Genomic DNA, 20,100 nt, shown 5'->3' with positions numbered 1-20,100 from the left:
TTGGCATCAGACTGTCGCATACAGCTGATCTGCAGTTCCTCGTCCACAACCTTTAGGACCTGGCCTACATATGGAAGTTCATCGTAGGTTACTATCACAAACCTGCCACATAGATCTTGGAGACTTTCTTCTTCCCTAGGTGGCTCAGGTTTCTCAGCTTGGCGTATGGTGGCTTTCAGGTCTACACTTACTGGCTGGTAACAAGGGCATGGGCTCGTCTCTAAGCGCTTACGGAAGCAAGACACCTCCCTGTGCGTTATCTTTGCAGGCTGTGATGACACAACTTGGTGGATCTTCATGGTGCCTTTCACAGCCTCCAAGTTGCCAGGAATCATTTTGTCACATTTTTCAATGCTCTCACTTGTCACCCAGTAGAGACTGATACTTGAGCCTCTTTTTGTCAGCACCTCATAAAGAGCTTTTGGTGTTTGCAGCTCACCTCCTCTGTTAACATAGAGATCCGCTTCCCTTTTTATTGCCCCACCAATCCCATCTGGGGCCCCTTTTCCATGGGATTTTTCAGAATAATTCCAGGTCACATTTGTGAATCCTGAGAGGAAAGGCACAGTACTGAGCAAGTAAAAATTATTTTTGTTACGGTACTGTGTAACAGGCCCATCACTCAGAATGTGGAGGGTAGTGATTTGATTATTCCCAAATCTATACATACATACATACATATATATATATATATACACACAGTACAGGCCAAAAGTTTGGACACACCTTCTCATTCAATGCGTTTTCTTTATTTTCATGACTATTTACGTTGTAGATTCTCACTGAAGGCATCAAAACTATGAATGAACACATGTGGAGTTATGTACTTAACAAAAGAAGGTGAAATAACTGAAAACATGTTTTATATTCTAGTTTCTTCAAAATAGCCACCCTTTGCTCTGATTACTGCTTTGCACACTCTTGGCATTCTCTCCATGAGCTTCAAGAGGTAGTCACCTGAAATGGTTTCCACTTCACAGGTGTGCCTTATCAGGGTTAATTAGTGGAATTTCTTGCTTTATCAATGGGGTTGGGACCATCAGTTGTGTTGTGCAGAAGTCAGGTTAATACACAGCCGACAGCCCTATTGGACAACTGTTAAAATTCATATTATGGCAAGAACCAATCAGCTAACTAAAGAAAAACCAGTGGCCATCATTACTTTAAGAAATGAAGGTCAGTCAGTCCGGAAAATTGCAAAAACTTTAAATGTGTCCCCAAGTGGAGTCGCAAAAACCATCAAGCGCTACAATGAAACTGGCATACATGAGGACCGACCCTGGAAAGGAAGACCAAGAGTCACCTCTGCTTCTGAGGATAAGTTCATCCGAGTCACCAGCCTCAGAAATGGCAAGTTAACAGCAGCTCAGATCAGAGACCAGATGAATGCCACACAGAGTTCTAGCAGCAGACCCATCTCTAGAACAACTGTTAAGAGGAGACTGCGAATCAGGCCTTCATGGTCAAATAGCTGCTAGGAAACCACTGCTAAGGAGGCAACAAGCAGAAGAGATTTGTTTGGGCCAAGAAACACAAGGAATGGACATTAGACCAGTGGAAATCTGTGCTTTGGTCTGATGAGTCCAAATTTGAGATCTTTGGTTCCAACCGCCGTGTCTTTGTGAGACGCAGAAAAGGTGAACGGATGGATTCCACATGCCTGGTTCCCACTGTGAAGCATGGAGGAGGAGGTGTGATGGTGTGGGGGTGTTTTGCTGGTGACACTGTTGGGGATTTATTCAAAATTGAAGGCACACTGAACCAGCATGGCTACCACAGCATCCTGCAGCGACATGCCATCCTATCCGCTTTGCGTTTAGTTGGACGATCATTTATTTTTCAACAGGACAATGACCCCAAACACACCTCCAGGCTGTGTAAGGGCTATTTGACCAAGAAGGAGAGTGATGGAGTGCTGCGGCAGATGACCTGGCCTCCACAGTCACCGGACCTGAACCCAATCGAGATGGTTTGGGGTGAGCTGGACCGCAGAGTGAAGGCAAAGGGGCCAACAAGTGCTAAACACCTCTGGGAACTCCTTCAAGACTGTTGGAAAACCATTTCAGGTGACTACCTCTTGAAGCTCATGGAGAGAATGCCAAGAGTGTGCAAAGCAGTAATCAGAGCAAAGGGTGGCTATTTTGAAGAAACTAGAATATAAAACATGTTTTCAGTTATTTCACCTTTTTTTGTTAAGTACATAACTCCACATGTGTTCATTCATAGTTTTGATGCCTTCAGTGAGAATCTACAATGTAAATAGTCATGAAAATAAAGAAAATGCATTGAATGAGAAGGTGTGTCCAAACTTTTGGCCTGTACTGTATATATATGCATAATTGTTTAAGACGTTGGGCTTGTGTACTAATTTAAAACTCAAACAACAAACTCCACTCAAACTCCACTCTCTACTATTGCAATGTTTATTATATAAAAGCCTGTGGTCTGTGAGATGAATGTTTATGGTAAACCCGCCCTTATTTATTTGAGCCAGAATACACTGATGAAGAGCTTCGTGAAATTGAAGAATGGAGGAGGAGAGAGAGAGAGAGAGGCACAACAGGTAGAGGACGACAGAGGAGGAATGGCTGCTGGAAGGCTTTAGCTCTGGAGATCGGTGGTGTAACGTTACCTGTGAATGCTGTACCCCAATGCCCACAGAAGAGGAATACCTCTGTTGCAAGGAATGGGACCGGTTGCAGCCTTAGCTAAATGGTAAACAACATGGCACCACACCGGTAAGGTAAGACAACACGTTTACATGTCGTTTTCTATATGTTCTCTGACATTTATCCTAATGATATGAAGCGGTCTTTGTGGAGAAAAAGCTTGTTTAGTGGACTAACTTTGCACTTGAAAGGATGCCCGTTCAATCAAGTTTTAACAGGTCTGACGCCCCGGCTGTATCTAGGCTAACGGCTAATATGCCAACTATTATTTCTATGTCACTAGTGACTTGAAACAAATTTAGGACGATACAAGACGGGTTGAAATAAACCGAAATTTCTCTTTAATTTCCCGACATTTGATTTATCAACTTTTAATACTTTTTAAGACCCCGCGGACACCCTGGATTCAATACAGATTAATAGTTGTTTGGTCTATAAAACGTCAAAATGGTGAAAAATGTCGATCAGTTTTCCAAAGCCTAAAAATGATCTCCTCAAATGTGTTATTTTGCTCACAACCCAAATATATTTAGTTTACTGCCATAGGAGCAAAGAAACCAGAAAAATCATTACTTACAAGGCTTAAATCAGAGAACGTGGACTTTTGGCTTCCAAAATTACACAGACCGATTAATCCATTATCAAAACAGTTGAGGATTAATGTCATAATTGATTAATCGTTGCAGTTCTACATCTGTTATGAGTCACACAAGTACATCTGTATGGAGTTATCTGATATGACAGATTGTCAGAGCACTTCATTTGAATTCTTCAGAAAACACTATAAAAGCCAAAGTATATTAGGTTAAGTTAAGTCAGAGCTGTTCTTTGTTTTTGTTGTAATAGTGATGTCAAATTTGGTTTGATCAGAGCTATGAAATAATAAATCATCCATCTCTGTTCACTACATCTCATCTTAGCAGTGTGCATAAAATACAGGTTATATGAACTTCTTTTAAAATACAAAAATGTGAAATTATTAGTCATCTTATCAGTATTGACCATGAGAAGCAGGTGGATATCGGCTAAAAAATATCCATATTGTGCATCCCTAAATAGATTTGTAATGAGAGGCATTACATCACATCTGTTATGAGTAACATGAACATATCTGTATTTAGTTACTTTATCCAACATCTGTTGTCAGACTGACACCCTACACCTGTTTCAGGATCACTGAGAGGGTACAACAGCTTCAGAGACATTTGTAAGGGCACAACATACTTTGACAATTTTGTCGAGGTCTGTCACATCATTTTCTTGGTCAATGTCAGTGAAACCAATGGGGACAGTGCTTTGCAAAACACTGTACTTTTGGTGGAGAACTCCAGTGATTCTTTCAATGTGTATCCTAAGAGATGCTAAGCATCTGGTGTTCTCCAACTCAACAGGATCTAGCTGTTTCTTGCCACAAGTGAATGCTGGAATCTTTAATTCAGATTGGCAAGACTGTAGAGAGTCTTTGACATTGAAACCTCTGTCTGCCAAAACTAGGTCCCCTGGGAGCAAATGAGACAAAAAATGACTTTGCTCTGTGATGAACTTATCACTCGTGCGGCCTCCCCAGCCATTGGAAATGAAACAAATGTAACCTTGTGGGCAAATGGCAATTAAATATTTCATGGTATGGTGTGACTTGTATGTTGAATAACATTGAGCACTGGCTAACAAGTTGCGAGGTTTCTCAATTAATATTTCAAAACAGTCAATAATGCAAACTGTCCTTTCAACCGTACTGTTCCTAAATGCATATGGAAGAGATTTTCTTAATGATTCCTTGTCAGGCCATATAACTAGACTTGTCACTAGTCTACAATACATGACACTAATGCAGTGTTTGAAAAGCTTTAAAACAGTGGTCAAATCAACACCAAAATAATAAGCCAAAAAGTCAAAAGACAAATTCATTCTCAGCTTAATTAAAGCCAGCATATACTGCTGAAATAGTGTCAGGCCAGACTTGTGTTTTAGATAGGGAGCTACAAAACTAAAAACTGTCATTAGCAATGAATATGTTGGTAAACCAGTGAGAATATTAACCTTTTTATCGTTGTTTTGTAGACTCATCTCATTTAGTCCAGTTCTATTCATTTTCTCTTTCAACAACATATTTTCAGTCCTCAGAGCTTGGCATTCCATCTCAAGAGATTTAATATGTTTCTTACAGTTTTCACTGGAACACGGTGGAGTTTCTGGATCATCATTATCATCAGGAATGGACTGGAAATCATTTTCCAGTTCTTTTTGGGTTGATTCCTCCACAGGAGCTTTTTCTGTGAGATGACCTGCATTAGGGTGCTTGCTGCTGTCTTGAGGACAGGCTGTTAGAGGGGTCACTGGGGCAGCTGATGGTGTTTCTGCTTGCTCTCTTCTTTGGAGTTTGGTCTTCTGTCTTCTGTTGAATACATCTAACTGCATCCTCCTTCTCTTCTCTGGGGATGGCACATGTTTGAAGATGGATGGGACGTAGTCAGGTAACAGAGGGTTATTACTCTTTTTCCCTGAAACATTATGCAAATACACATGTAACAGGTTTAGTACATGTTTCATAGATGTTTCAAAGTCTGACTCTTACATGAATCTCATTTTTAGAAACTATTACATGATCTTCTCTTCCTTGTTGTAAACAGTAACACTGTTAGTGTTTACAGTGTACATGTTCTTGTGTTTCAAATACATGGGCCAGACGTGGCCGTCAAAGAGGCCGGGGGGGTCTGGCACCGTGTAGTTCCTAGAGCACCTCCTCTTTTTGCATTGTTGGTATGGGATGGAAATAAAGTAGTGTTGGTTGAGCACGTCGATCAAAGGTCCGTAGGTGTAAAGCAGAAAGCCCTCCGCACTGTACAGATATGCAGACGACACACTAACAATTAACAATTCTACTAGTAAGATAACATAAGATATACTTTTATTGACTCCCGTAGGAAAATTTGTTTTGGACTCTTGTCCGTTCTGCAGCTTCACAAGTAAATAAATATAATAAAAATATAACTTACATCTAATGCATACACTTATACAACATATGGTAAATGGACCTGCATTTGTATAGCATCTTTCTAGTCATGTAGTGACCACTCAAAGCTCTTTTTACACTACGAGTCACATTCACACACACATTCATACACTGGTGGCCGAGGCTACCATACAAGGTGCCACCTGCTACTTTTTTTTTAAAACACACTCACACACCGATGGAACAGCCATCGGGAGCAGTCTGGGGTTCAGTATCTTGCTCAAGGATACTTCGACATGCAGCCTGGAGGCAATCGACGACCCGCTCTACCTCTGAGCCACAGCCGCCCATATACACACATACACATGTTTGCTTCCCTCCTGCTAACAATGACTTAATCTAGTGATATATTTCACAATCCCCATGACAGAACAATGACACATGACATATCAGCAGCCTTACATTAAGGCTGGGCGGTAGTATCAGGTATTATTTGGGGGGATGCGGTGACGGTATGATATTGCTGTATCATCTCTCTTTTTTTTTTTTTTACACCTTGGGATGGAAACTATTTATCGTCAGAAGTAAAGCCGTTACTAATCCATCTATTATTGTGTATATGTCTATGTGTATATGTATATATGTCTATGCTGCCGACTAGCTAGTACTGTTGTGTATGGGGCTGAGTCTGGGGTTTTCTTCTTCGCTGTAATATTTTGGACCGGCACCCAATTACACTTTGAGCCTTTTGAGTTAGCACGCCAAGTTTGCTGAAGACTTATCCCCATACACAACAGTACTAGCCAGTCGGCAGTGACCAAGTTCAGACTTGCCTTTTATGCAAATTAAACGGTTAGAAATCGTAATAAAAGCATGTAGAATAAACATTAAAGTTAGTGAGCGTAGGATTCTGTACCTGATATGAAGTGATCACTACACAAGCGGAATCCGTTGCCTTTGGGCTCCCACCGCTCCGTTTTCTTCTGCTCGCTTCGGGCACGTTTTATGGCAGTAATCCACCTCTGCCGTCTTTCAGGATCTTTCGGGATTCGATAAAACGCTCTCCCCTTCGCGTGTCGACTGTTATGACACCCCGGGGCACAACAGCTGTCCACCATTTTCACTTTTGTATGAAAACAGCCCGGAGAAGAGAGGAGTTAGTTACGAGTCAGTTAGCTATGCTTGGCAGTCAGTTGTACAGCGCGCTTCCCTGCCAGTATGGCGTTGTTTCTATTTCGACTGTTGCATCCTGGGATTGCGTGACGTCAGCTACCGGCGCTTCATTGGCCCTGTCCAAATACCCGCACTAGCGCCCTGAGGTCTTCCCTGAAGTGCACTTGCCAAAAGTGCAGTTTGGGGCGTAAGTGTGCAAGGGATCGACGCTGTTTAAAAAGGAGAAGTGGGACAGTTGCGTACACGTCACTTCCGTTTGGGGCCAGCTGGTCCGTCTCCTAGGAGACGAAACATGGCGTTAGAGGAAATAACGTTGTTCGCAGCACTGCTGCTGCAAATGATAAATAGATACAATCAGCGAATGATGAGGAGGATTAGGAGGCGCAGGAGAAGGCGGCATCTACATCAGATCCAAGTACTGATGCTAAATTAAATTAAATTTTACTCTTGAATTTACCTGTTAATAATGTGTATATTAGCTGTAACATCTTTTTTTACTCTACCGTTAACGTAGCCTAGATTACCGTTATTACTATTAAAACGTTTTTTACTTGGATAAATTGTGGTAAATTGTGATATAAAATAAACTATAAAGACATACGGTAATAAAATAATAATAATTGAAGACGCAATCAAAACTGTAAAGTGATGTGGACTGTCATACAAACCTCCAGTCAACTGTAAACTGTGTATTATTTCATTATTAACGCCCTGTCATGTATTATTAAGTCCACACAGCGTGTTGTTTGATGTTATGTTCCTCTAACGGTTGTTGTCAGTCAGAGTTAACGGCTCGCAGACACGTCAGTTACCGTTTGAAGATGGTGAGTTGTACCGGCCAGCTGTGCAGTGTTACGGCATCGCGACACTACGGAGGATTCTGGGTAAAATCCTTCAGCGAAGTGAGGTCTGATGCGCACTTTCGGAAGGGGTGCATTAAGGGCACAGGTTTGCACCCCTTGATAACAACAGAAGACAATTTGGACACCCTACGCACTTGCACCCCTTAGCGGGAGTGAGCAATTAAGGGGCACAAGGGCACAAGTGCAGATATTTGGACAGGGCCATTGGCTGTCCTTTACCTTTCTTTTTTTCAAAAATCATTGCACAAAACATCCACGTTAAGGACATGTATATTATGTACAAGAACAAGGTACAAAAACATTTAACAGAATGACAAGAGGTTACATACATCAGAGAAAATTAACATTAGCACATTGTAACGTTAGATGGGTGTTAATAGCTAAGTTTCAGTTCTCCTTGGAAGGACAAAAACATAGACTTCTTTTTAGCAAATTTACACTTATGGATATAAAACTTCGTTAAAAAAAGAGGTAGATTAATGACAAAATCTTTTTCAGAGACACTGGAGTCTTTGGGGAACCCAAAATAAAAATCTTTTAAAGTCAAAATAAAGTCCTTGGATACTGTTCTTCTCTAGGGTGACCATACTTTGATTTCCAAAAAAGAGGACACTCGGCCCAGCCACGAGATAGTCTACTTAAATGATACCCGCAGTTTACTCAAAGATGCCTTATAATTTTAATATATTTAAAGTTTATATGTATGGATAGAAAATTCAGTTATATTACAAAATAATATCTCTCAAAGACAGAAATTCAGATAGGCCCCTATAGATAGGGGACACATACACACACTAGAGTGTGGCTACCCGATCCGAGCCCGACGGGTCCCGACGGTAGGCCTACCCGACGGGTCAGCCAGGTTTGGTCAAAAATGTATAAATTGTTTTCGGGCTCAAGTCGGATTCAGTCAGCTTTCAGTGAAAATGTAGTGTAAAAATAAATTAAATTCTATTGTCCGACCGCATTGCATTGTGGTATATGCGAGTAAAATGTAGGGTACATCGTTTGTTCACTCACATTTGCTGTGCATTGTGGGTATTTTATAGTCCACTATATAGTGAATGAAATTAACCGCGGAGAATTCAAACAACACTACAAAATGGCGAACACACTATATAGTGCACTATATCCGTGATAGGGAGCGATTTCAAACACAGCTATTGGCTGTTTGTTTCTCCCTCTCCCCTCACTGGAAGCTTCGGACCTCCCGCCGCCAGCCTCCGCCTTGATTAAACGCTGAAAATAAAATAAAAGAGGGACGCAGGTTTCTCCTATTTTATTTTATTTTGTTATATTTCTCCCTCTCCCCTCGCTGGAAGCCTCGGACCTCCCACCACCTGCTCTGGTCTCAAACATGGAGGTCTCCCTCTCCGCAGAGCACCCATGGCGCACGCCCAGCCTGTTAAATACCCTGCAACCATAACAACTGCGTGACACAAACTCAGTGCTTTAGTAATTAAATAATGTCGGGCTCGGTTCAGTATCGGACATAACAAAAGAGAATGACTGTCGGGTTTGGAAAGGAAAACCGGACATTATCATCAATTTATAAACACCCCCCAGACACCCCGGACAGGATGTGAAAAGTGGACATGTCCGGGCAAAAGAGGACATTTGGTCAGCCTACTTCTGACAAAATTTTCTAATTTTCTTATAGATGCAGTCTAACTAGAAGACAGTTATCTACAAAGACATAAGAGGAGTCTAAAGGTGTGGACACACCAAACCAACATCAGAGAACTAGCGGCGACGAAAGCCAACTGTTGCGTCGTCTTTGTCGTCTCACGTCGCCCTGTGTCAGTGGCATTTGAACCTGACAAACCCGCTGCTTAATCCCACTTTAACCTGAATAACAAACCAGGGCTCTCCGTTTGGATTCTAACGGAGAGCCGGGGCTAGCTGGGAAGCTAGCGGAGGCTAACTGGCTGTGCTTCCCTCCGGTCACGCTGTGGCTAACGCTCCGCTAGCCGCTCCCAGCTAGCTCCGGTTTGTTATTCAGGTTAAAGTGGGAAGAAGCAGTGGGTCTGTGGGCAGCTGAGTGAAGTGGAGCCTGAGGAGGAAGTACCGGTTAGCCACGGTTTCACTACAGGCAGATTCACTCGCTCCAGGGGCGAGGAAATAAAACCTGAACAGCCAATCAGAGTGATCTCTTTCACCGACAAGCTTCGCCGCCGATTCAACATGCTCAGTCAGCTTAAAAGCCGCCGATGCCAAATTGCAGACGGTGCGGGACACACCGCAAAAACTAAGTCGACAGACACTCACCGACGGCCCGACTTTGGTCAACGGCCAACCGTCGGCTTGGTGTGTCAGGGCCTTAAAGAGGGTGGAGAGCAAGAAGGGCCTTTAGGGCAGGAATAGAAAAGTAACCTCTTTAAATATTTAAAGATATATAGTTGAACACGGTGGTCCAACTGATCTGATGTTTTCCGCTGTATTTATTTTATGTACTGTGTTTCTTTGCTATCATCTTTGATAAACCAAACCTACTGCTGTCATGGTCCTGCCTGATGCCTCCTGCTGCTGCTGTTATCATTAGTCATATTTCTACTGTTATTATAGAGTTATGGTCATTGTCACATACATATACCATCATATATAAATATATATATATATATATATATACATATATATATATATATGTATATATATATATATATATACATACATATATGTATCGTTACATCCCTAATATATATATATATATATATATTAGGGATGTAACGATACCAGAAACTCACGATACAATATTATCACGATAAAGAGTCCACGATACGATATATATCATGATATTTATACAAGGGGGAAAAAAAAGAAAATTTATTGTTAAAAATAGCTATTTTATTCAAAAATAGTGCATGTACACTGTACAACATGTTATTTTTAACTTCGAAGTGTATTATAAATAAATCAACACACAGTTGAACATGTGCTTTCATTTCCCCCCTATTACTGCTAGGCAGGCAGACATTAAAGTGCCATAACAAAGTGATGTCAATTAAAACTATAGTGACAGAATATGAAAATGGAAACATTCAGTATTTTTTAACCTACTCTGAACAAAAGTAGTGTAGTACTATTATTAGAAGGTCATCTGAATGACATCAAATTATGAGGATAGAGTAGTCTTAATATTCATCAAATATACAGAACTTAGGACAATCAGACCCTGCAACAACAACAAAATTAACAAATTAGAAATAATGTAAACTCAATAACACACAATCCCTCACTCACAGATACACAGAGAGACAGAGAGAGAGAGAGAGAGAGAGGGGTAGAGATGTGTGTAAAAGAAAACCAAAATAAATAAAGCCCAGCCATTTCCCTGGAAGTCATAGAAAAACTCAAAAACACACGATTCACTCAGTTTGTTCACGCCAGGTTGACAATCTTGACATCAAGGAGACCCTAACACTTTCTCATAACAGGAGATGAGGAGAGGAAAGCTCTGGTCCTGCGCTTTCATGTGATATGCGTGGCATTTCTGTGCGACCCTGCATTCACGAGTAATCCATCCAAAAGTAATGTGTGTGCAAAGCTGTATGAAAGCTTTGTTATACATTATTTTAGTGTAACATTACATTAACATTACATGTAACATTTTTTTTGCTGTGAAAACATTGGACTACGGACAAGTGCTTGGTCTTGACAGAAAGCCGCGAATCCACTGTTTCACGTGATATGAGTGGCTTCTCGCTATGACGAACAGTCGCAGAGAAAATCCACAGAGAAGAACAATCAATCTCCTTACTTTTATTCGCTGTTTCGGTCACGCACGGGTCATAGTCGAAGGCTGAGAGGTTGAGTTGCACGAGTCTGCTTTCACCTGCGCACGCAGTTGCATGTAAAGGATTATGGGGAATGTAGTCACACAATCATATTACTCATTATATAATATAATATATAATATATAATATTATCATATTCCACATCATATTAATCATATTAGGAGAACGCAGCTATATAACTACCATGGCATTCCCACGATGGTATCGAGAATTTATTTTATCGCGACACCGCGAAATTCGACATATCGTTACATGCCTAATATACATATATATATATATTAGGCGCCAGTGTGTAAAGTCTGGTAACTTTCATTCTGAATTCTTACCTGTAACCAAAGGTGTGCCGCAGGCCTCTGTCTTGGGTCCTGTCCTTTTTACCATTTACATCAATGATATTCTTTCTTCTCTGAATGACTGTCATGCCCATTTGTATGCAGACGACACAATTCTGTATTGCATTGCTGACTCTGTACAGTTGGCCACCGAGAAACTGCAGCTCTCTTTTAATGTTCTCCAGGAGGCTCTTATTAGCCTGAAATTGGTCTTAAATGTAAAAAAGACCAAATTTATGCTATTCTCTCCATCTCGAAACCTGGATTGCAACAACACACTTTTATCAGCCACAGATGGCTCACTCATAGAACGAGTCACTGAATATAAGTATCTTGGCCTCTGGCTTAATGAAAAATTAACTTTTAAGTTTTATATTAATGTTCTTGCCTCCACCCTGCGACAGAAGGTTGGTTTCCTGTACCGAAACAAATCTTACTTCCCATTAATCAGCAGGAAGAGAATTGTTGAGTCAGTCTTTTTATCAGTTTTGGACTACAGTGATATTATTTACAGACATGCAGCAACTGCAACCCTCAAACCTCTGGATTCCATTTATCACTCTGCTCTTAGATTTATTAAAGGGGATAGATATGACACCCATCATTGTATACTATATAAAAAAGTTGGTTGGTCCTCTCTTTCTGACAGATGCATGAAGTACTGGTATATGTTTATTTTCAAGGCCCTTACTGGTAAGCAGCCCCCATACATTTAATCCCTACTAGAATGGCGCTCTGGATCTTACTCAACTCGATCCAGTGGTTTGATGTTTCTTAAGGTCCCTTTTGTACATTCAGAGCTCGGTAAGTCAGCTTTTTCTTTTGACGCTCCAAACTCTCAGAATATTCTCCAACACGCTTTGGGGCTGGTGAATATACCCTCTCTTGCTGATTTTAAATGTATGGTGTCTGACTTGTGATTGTTTTTCACTGTAAGTGACCAACGAGTTAAAATAAGGGTTTAAATAAATAAAATAAAATATACCTACAACATATTGTACCACAATAGCTGTAATTATTATTGGAATATTATTACTTAAATTAATGTTGTTGTAAGCTACAGTCACTACTAAAGGTGTGGACACACCAAACCGACATCAGAGAACTAGCGGCGACGAAAGCCAACTGTTGCGTCGTCTTTGTCGTCTCACGTCGCCCTGTGTCAGTGGCATTTGAACCTGACAAACCCGCTGCTTAATCCCACTTTAACCTGAATAACAAACCAGGGCTCTCCGTTTGGATTCTAATGGAGAGCCGGGGCTAGCTGGGAAGCTAGCGGAGGCTAACTGGCTGTGCTTCCCTCCGGTCACGCTGTGGCTAACGCTCCGTCACAAAGACACATCATGGGTGGTTTCACATTAATATAGTCATGAATGAGCAAGCTAACTATAACCATGATTGGCTACATTTCTTTAAGTATTTATGTATTTATTTTATAACTCACAGATGTGAAAAGATAACAGGCTGCCATTCTCTATAATGGCAGAAGTTTGAGATTGCTATGTTGAATAAACAAAAAAGTTACTGAACATTGAAATGGCTGTATTGCAATTTTAGGACAGTCCCGAACTACACCTATAGTCACAGGTGCATTTCTCAGACATTCAAGTCATTGCACTCTCAACTGCATGGTCATTTTTATTATTTCGAGTTTACTAAAACTGTAAAATATCTGCCTACGTTAGCTTTCCAGCATATCCAAAAATAAAATCACTAGCTATATACAAAAAGGAAACCAAGGCTTTAATTTCTCCCCAGGTTTTGGATCTCTGTGCTGAGCTTTGTTATGGTCATTCCCCTTCTGCAATGATGGTGCACAAATGTTTCAGCATAGACAGTGTGAACAAAACAGGATCACAGCAATTCAGGATCAGGGATGTTCTCTGTGTGAATGAAATAGTTACTGGAGAAAAGTAAAAAAAAAAAAAAAAAAAAAAAAGTTAGAGACATGAGCATGCTCAGTAAATGTCATGACAGTCTGCTCATTATATTTTCATATTTTGGGAACAAAAGGTTTCTTCTGCTAGTGTTTAATTTCCGTCAGTCATACTGTGTTCTGCCATGGCTGCCTGCCACCTACATTTATGTTGCTGTTTTTACTACTGCAAACAAAAAAGTTTTTTTTGGAACATACTGATTATATTTATGGAGAAATAAGGCAATCTGAGAAGTATCAGTCTGTTGACACTTTGTTCTGGTCACTTTAAAGGGGACATCCACACAGCCAATGTCCTCTGAAGTGTCTCTGGAGCATTTTATTAATGTCTTTCACAAGTTTGTCTCATGGATACCCTGGAAAAAAATAACACTTTCTATGAAGACCACATTTATTTAAACAATATCACTCGAGAGGGAGTGACGTTGTACTGTGTGTCGTCACGGCTGTGATACGGTCGTAGACAATTACAGCCGTGACGATGTAAAGTACAACATCATGACCTCGAGTGTGATATTGCTTTTATACAACCGTTCAACAACAGCTTAAACAGCAATGCTGAGTAAGGAAATGTTAACAAAAGGTGATGAAATAAATTATTTAAGTATGTTATGTAGCTCTGCGAAAACAAACAGTTCCCCCTGTCTGTTGCTAGGCAACACAGCACACAGGCCAGGAACTCACTAGCTACTCTGTATTTACATTGATCTGCAGCTGTGTAACTTCGTCCAGTTCGGCTGATGAAACGTTGGCAAACCTGAATGTTGGCACGGCTGGATTCAAACACACCTGGAGGTCTGCACAGAAGAGTCCTGGCTTTCCTTTTCCTCGTCCTCTCCTGACGACCACTCATAATTTAATTCAAATGTAATTTTAGGAAAAATCTCCATCTTCTTGGTGTAACACTATAGTGTCAGTTTGCATCAGTTTGCTGTAATTGTCTTCTATGACTGAATCACAGCCGTGACGATATACAGTACAACATCACTCCTTCTCGTGTGATATTAATTATCATTAGGCTGCTGTTGTCATGGATACAGAATACAGACACATTTTGCGAATTTTGAATCAATAAAATGTGCTTTAATCATTATTGTGCCTTTCATACTCAAACAGAAATGTATACAAAAGTGTGTGCCAGATACATAGAACAAATAAACACACACTAATACTCACTGTATGACATTAACATAAAACAATGAATGCATGTTACTTATCGCTGATTATTAAAACAAAAAAAAACAGCTCATAGAAAGACTGCGTGCTCTTACTTTGACATGCGGAAATGACATCATCAGCTGGGTGACCACGTGCTATTCGAAAATGGCCGAGTGATACGAGTGCATTTTCGTTCGGACTGGCGGAAAGTTTGTTTCAAAACTCTGTATGTAAAAAGCAAATCCACACCCACAAAGGTTTTTTCGATTCACAAATACAAACTCAGTTCACAAATGCCTGTTTGAAAGTTGTAAATGTTAGGAAGATATTCAAAAATGGTTTTCATTTATTTGCAAATGAATTTAATGTATTCATAGATATGTTTTTTTTTTTCATTTATTGTGAGTTTACAAATCTTTTTTTGTATTTGTGGAAGGTGTTTTATATTTACAGATTACACATTTACACACAGATTGTCGATCTGTTCACACACAAAATTATGAAACAAATTTATCTCCATAGTGGACAGTTAGTACAGTTCAGTAAAAAACAGTGCAGTCAAAGTGATTTAGTCACTGACACTCGCGTCACCTCTGTGTGAAGTTGCTGTTACTAACTTTGCATTTCTTGTTAAAGGCTTTGTCATCATGTCAAAAACAGAGCCCCAAACATCCTAAAAACAGATAAACTGAAGGAAAAGCCTGAAAGTGGACTTTGAAGATATCGCAAGAATGAAACCATCATAATACATTTCTTTCTGTCCCCTCTGTTTATCTGTAGGACCACAGAGGCGCTGAGTACTATCCAATATGGGCCCTTCAACTCTGTATGGAGAAACAACAGCAGGATGTACCTGCCTGGGGCGGGGGATCCTGGTGGCCCGTTGTGTCATAATCCAGCTACGGCTGACAGGAAATACATTTACCTCAATATTTGATACTTTGACTATGTTTAATATGAACATCCAACATTGTGACAATCTATATATGACAAAAAAATAAAGAAAAGCATAATGGATTCCCATCAATGACCTCATGACTTCAGCATCATCCTCGGCCAAAATTCATTTTCAGCTCTTCAGCTCTACCCATGGCCTCTGAGAAGAGTAGCTTGTTCATCCTTTCAAGACTTTTGTATCCGGGGGTGTGATGAACTCTGTGACATGTGGAGGCTGTTAGCAGTACTGTAAAATTTTAGCATGTTTAAATATAAACATCCAGCTGATACTCCTGGTGTTGTATTCAAGGCAACATAATGGTATGTTTCAGTTACTGAAACAGCATTATAATACACAGACTATGAAAAGAGAGAAGAGTAACAGTAGGAGAAAGAGGAGGTACAGAGATCAGATGTGGTGACGTGCTGTATTTCTTCATGAGTTGAGTTTTATGACAGAGGGAAAGAAATTACAGCTGTAAAGATCGGAGCGGGAGGTTTATTCCAGCACTGGAGAGGCAGGCGCTGGTCCATGTGGAGCAATATGCAGGTCCATGAGAGTTAAATCATCTTTACACCTACAGTTCATTTCCTTTTGTCTGAACCATAGTGGAAATGGTGTTTTTGTGTTTCTGTCTTTGTTCCTGCTCATCAAATGTGACATGCTTTCAATTTCACAATTTCTTAAATGTACATTTTGAGACCTCCTTTGTCTTTCTTCATTCCTCACAGTGGGCCTGGCCTATTTGCAGTGATGCCTTCTAGCAGAAAAGGTCAAACATTCCTTTGTCTTCACATCTTTTTTTTTTTTTTTTACCCAATAGTACAGCAATTTTTAGGGCTCCTCTTTTTAAATCACCGTGTATAACTGTTTCTCCCAAGGCAGGGGAACACAAAACTGCCATCTCATGATGTCCACCACAGGGCTTTATTTATTATTTATTTTTCTACCTTTATATAATAAGATAAGATAAGATAAGATACACCTTTATTGATCCCATAATTGAGAAATTCCAGTGTTACAGCAGTCAAGGAGAAAGAGTCAGATTAAAGATTTCAAAATTAAACTTAAAAAACTTAAATAACTAGGTATGCAAATAAGTACAAAAATACAAGAGACGGCGATAAATAACAATAACAATAATAATAATAATGAAAATAAAAGGAAGTGGATAATAATGAGCAGCAGTGAATGAAAATGAGCAGTGGATAAAGGGAGCACATCTAGTGCAAGTGATTGTATGTGCAAAACAGCAGACAGCTGTGGTGTCCATAAAGTGTTCATAGTGTCAATAAAGTGTCAAAGTGTCCATGATGCAGTTTACTGTGAGCAGTGCTGGTTATGTAGCCTGACAGCAGCAGGCAGGAAGAACCTGCGATAGCGTTCCTTCACACACTTTGGGTGAATCAGTCTATCGCTGAAGGAGCTCTCCAGAGCTTTTATCTCCTCCTGCAGAGGATGGGAGTCATTAGTCCTCAGAGATGACAGCTTGGCTGTCATCCTCCTTTCTCCTACCACCTGCACAGAGTCCAGAGAGCATCCCAGGACAGAGCTGGCCTTCTTGATCAGCTTGTCCAGTCTCTTCCTGTCTGCAGCTGAGACGCTGCTACCCCAGCAGACCACTCCGTAAAAGATGGCTGATGCCACCACAGTGTCAAAGAAGGTCTTCAGGAGCGCCCCCTGCACTCCAAAAGACCTGAGCTGCCACAGCAGGTAGAGTCTGCTTTGGCCTTTCCTGTACAGTGCTGTTATGTGGTTAGTCCAGCCCAGTTTATTGTTAAGATGAACACCCAGGTACTTACAAGATGTCACCATCTCAATGTCCTTTCCCTGGATGTTCACCGGTGTTGGGGGGAGGAGTCTGCACCTGCGGAAATCCACCACCAGCTCTTTGGTTTTCCCCGCGTTGATCTGAAGGTGGTTCCTCAGGCACCAGTCCACAAACTTTTGGTTCAGTTCTCTGTACTCCCTGTTGTCCCCATCTGTGATGAGGCTGACGATGGCAGAGTCGTCAGAGAACTTCTGCAGATGACAGGTGGGGGTGTGGTATGAAAAGTCTGCAGTGTAGAGGGTGAAGAGGAACGGTGCCAGCACCGTCCCCTGCGGGGCCCCTGTACTGCAGACAACCAAGTCCGATACACAATCTTGGATCCTGACATACTGCGGCCGGTCCGTGAGGTAGTCCAGGATCCAGGATGTGAGGTGATTAGCCACCCCTATGTGCTCCAGTTTGTCCCTCAGAAGTCTATTGAAGGGCCTACTGCGGGGCGGAGACGAGACAGGACCAGGCGCTCCAGAGTCTTTATGAGGTGTGATGTTAAAGCCACAGGTCTGAAGCTGCTGAAGTCCTTGGGGTGCGGAGTCTTGGGCACAGGTACCACGCAGGATGTCTTCCACAGCTGTGGTACTCTCCCCAGCCTCAGGCTCAGGTTGAAGATGGTTTCAGCTATCCCGCACAGTTGGTCTGCGCAGGACTTCAGGAGCCTGGAGCTGATGCCATCTGGACCCGCAGCCTTCCTCGTCTTTATCCTCCTCAGCTGATCTCTCGCCTGACAGGTAGTGAAGGACAAGCTGGAGCAGGGGGGCTGTGTGCTTGGGGGTGATGAGGTGGGGGGAGGGGTGGGGGGTGGTGAGATGTCAGGGGGAGCGGGGGTGGGGGAGGTGTCGAAGCAGTGTGCCAGGAGTGTAGGTGGGGGGGAAGGTGAAGGTGAGGATGAGGGGGGTTGCAGCCGTGGTGTCTGGGCCAGGGGAGGGGCAGACTGATCAAATCTATTGAAGAACAGATTCAGATCATTCACCCACTTCTGGTCGCCTCTGGCCTGGGGGTCTAGTTGTTTGTGTCCTGAGATGGTTTTCAGACCTCTCCAGACTCCGCTGACGTCACTCTGCTGCAGCTGTTCCTCCATCTTCTTTTTAAATCCTTCCTTTAACCACCTGATGTTTCTCTGTAGCTCCTTCTGCACGGCCTTCAGCTTCTCCTTCTTTCCAGAGTTAAAAGCTCTACGCTTCTCCTTCAGGAGAGCTTTTAACTCTGGAGTAATCCAGGGTTTGGTGTTGGAGAGGCAGCGTACAGTCCTGGTGGGTACAGTGTTTTCCACACAGAAGTTTATGTAGTCTGTAATGCATGATGTCATACTGTCAATGTCCTCTCCATGGGAATCACTGAGTACCTCCCACACAGTGGTCTCGAAGCAGTCTTTCAGGGCCTCCTCAGCCTCCTCAGACCATCTTTTCACAGTGCGGGTGGTTGCTGGTTCTCTCTGCACCAGAGGTCTGTAGACAGGCAGAAGGTGAACCAGGTTGTGATCAGCTCTTCCCAGGGGGGGCAAGGGAGTTGAGTGGTATGCCTCCTTAATCACGTTAAGGTTAGTAGTCAGGTTAAGGTCTCTTTTCTAAGAGAGACCTGAATAAGAAACATTAATGAGATAAAGATAAAGCCTATGCTCAATAACACCAGCATCATCACGCCTCTTTATGTAATTAACAAATAGCAACGAGAGTAGGCTGTGAGTGGCTCAAATAACACTAATAAATAACATAAAATAAACAAAGTTAACGAATGAAACGAATGAATTTAACAAATTCACTTGGCCATAATATTGCTGTGGAGGAAGAGAATGTTGCTAACCGACTGCAGTCCCAATCCCCTGCGTCTCTCTTCCAAGATGCGCCCACAGACACTAAAAGCCCACTCTGAAGGCGCAGTGGATGCGGTGATACTGAAGATGAAACGCGCCAGCTTAGAGAACGCTGGGAAGTAGAGGGCTTGGTGCGCCTTCAGACCTTGTTTGAGCTTCTTTTCCACTTCCATTTGTTAAGGGAGCAATAAGCGAAATTCATCATTTCTAGATTGAAGGAATTAAAAAATTGCTATGTGAAGAACTAGAGGTGTAATTTCATCTGGAGTATAGCATGACTTCACACACCCTCTTTCTGTGCTGATCTACAGCCCCTTGTTTACAAGCCAGTCCGGCTGCGTGTTCATGTACGTTCATGTGAATAGCCCGGCAGCCAAGTTAACATTTGCTATTAGCATTGTAAAATGTAGCCCGGCGGGCAGCCTGGCGGTCTGTGTTTAGCTGTTCCCCTGCCTACTTCAATGATGATGGTACCTGTAATAAATGTAATATATTTGCTGAAATGGAGGCAAGAAACACCGGGACCGTCTGGTTGTGATAGTCCGTGGAGATGCTGCGGTACTCGCCAGCACAGACGAGGCGAGTGGTGGGGGTGGGGGGTGTTGGAGAGCAGCGGTAGAGGGAGGAGTGGCTCAGGACACACTTTG

At 41.8% G+C, this 20,100-nt stretch overlaps 1 protein-coding gene across 1 annotated transcript; it reads right to left on the bottom strand.

Annotated features, from left to right (window-relative positions):
- Nucleotides 1-2,303: 2,303 nt before the first annotated feature.
- On the bottom strand, nt 2,304-6,819 carry LOC125901159 (uncharacterized). Its single transcript, XM_049596602.1, has 2 exons — nt 6,539-6,819; nt 2,304-5,170 (listed from the first exon to the last, which is right to left on the bottom strand). Exons 1-2 carry the CDS (start codon nt 6,738-6,740, stop codon nt 3,843-3,845), a joined length of 1,530 nt encoding a protein of 509 aa, XP_049452559.1. The 5' UTR covers nt 6,741-6,819; the 3' UTR covers nt 2,304-3,842.
- Between the last annotated feature and the right edge of the window lie 13,281 nt (nt 6,820-20,100).

The sequence above is a fragment of the Epinephelus fuscoguttatus genome, linkage group LG2, assembly GCF_011397635.1.
Source record: "Epinephelus fuscoguttatus linkage group LG2, E.fuscoguttatus.final_Chr_v1".
Lineage (NCBI taxonomy): Eukaryota > Metazoa > Chordata > Actinopteri > Perciformes > Serranidae > Epinephelus > Epinephelus fuscoguttatus.
Note: the sequence above shows the minus strand (reverse complement) of the source record. Positions and strands in the feature narration are given on the sequence as shown.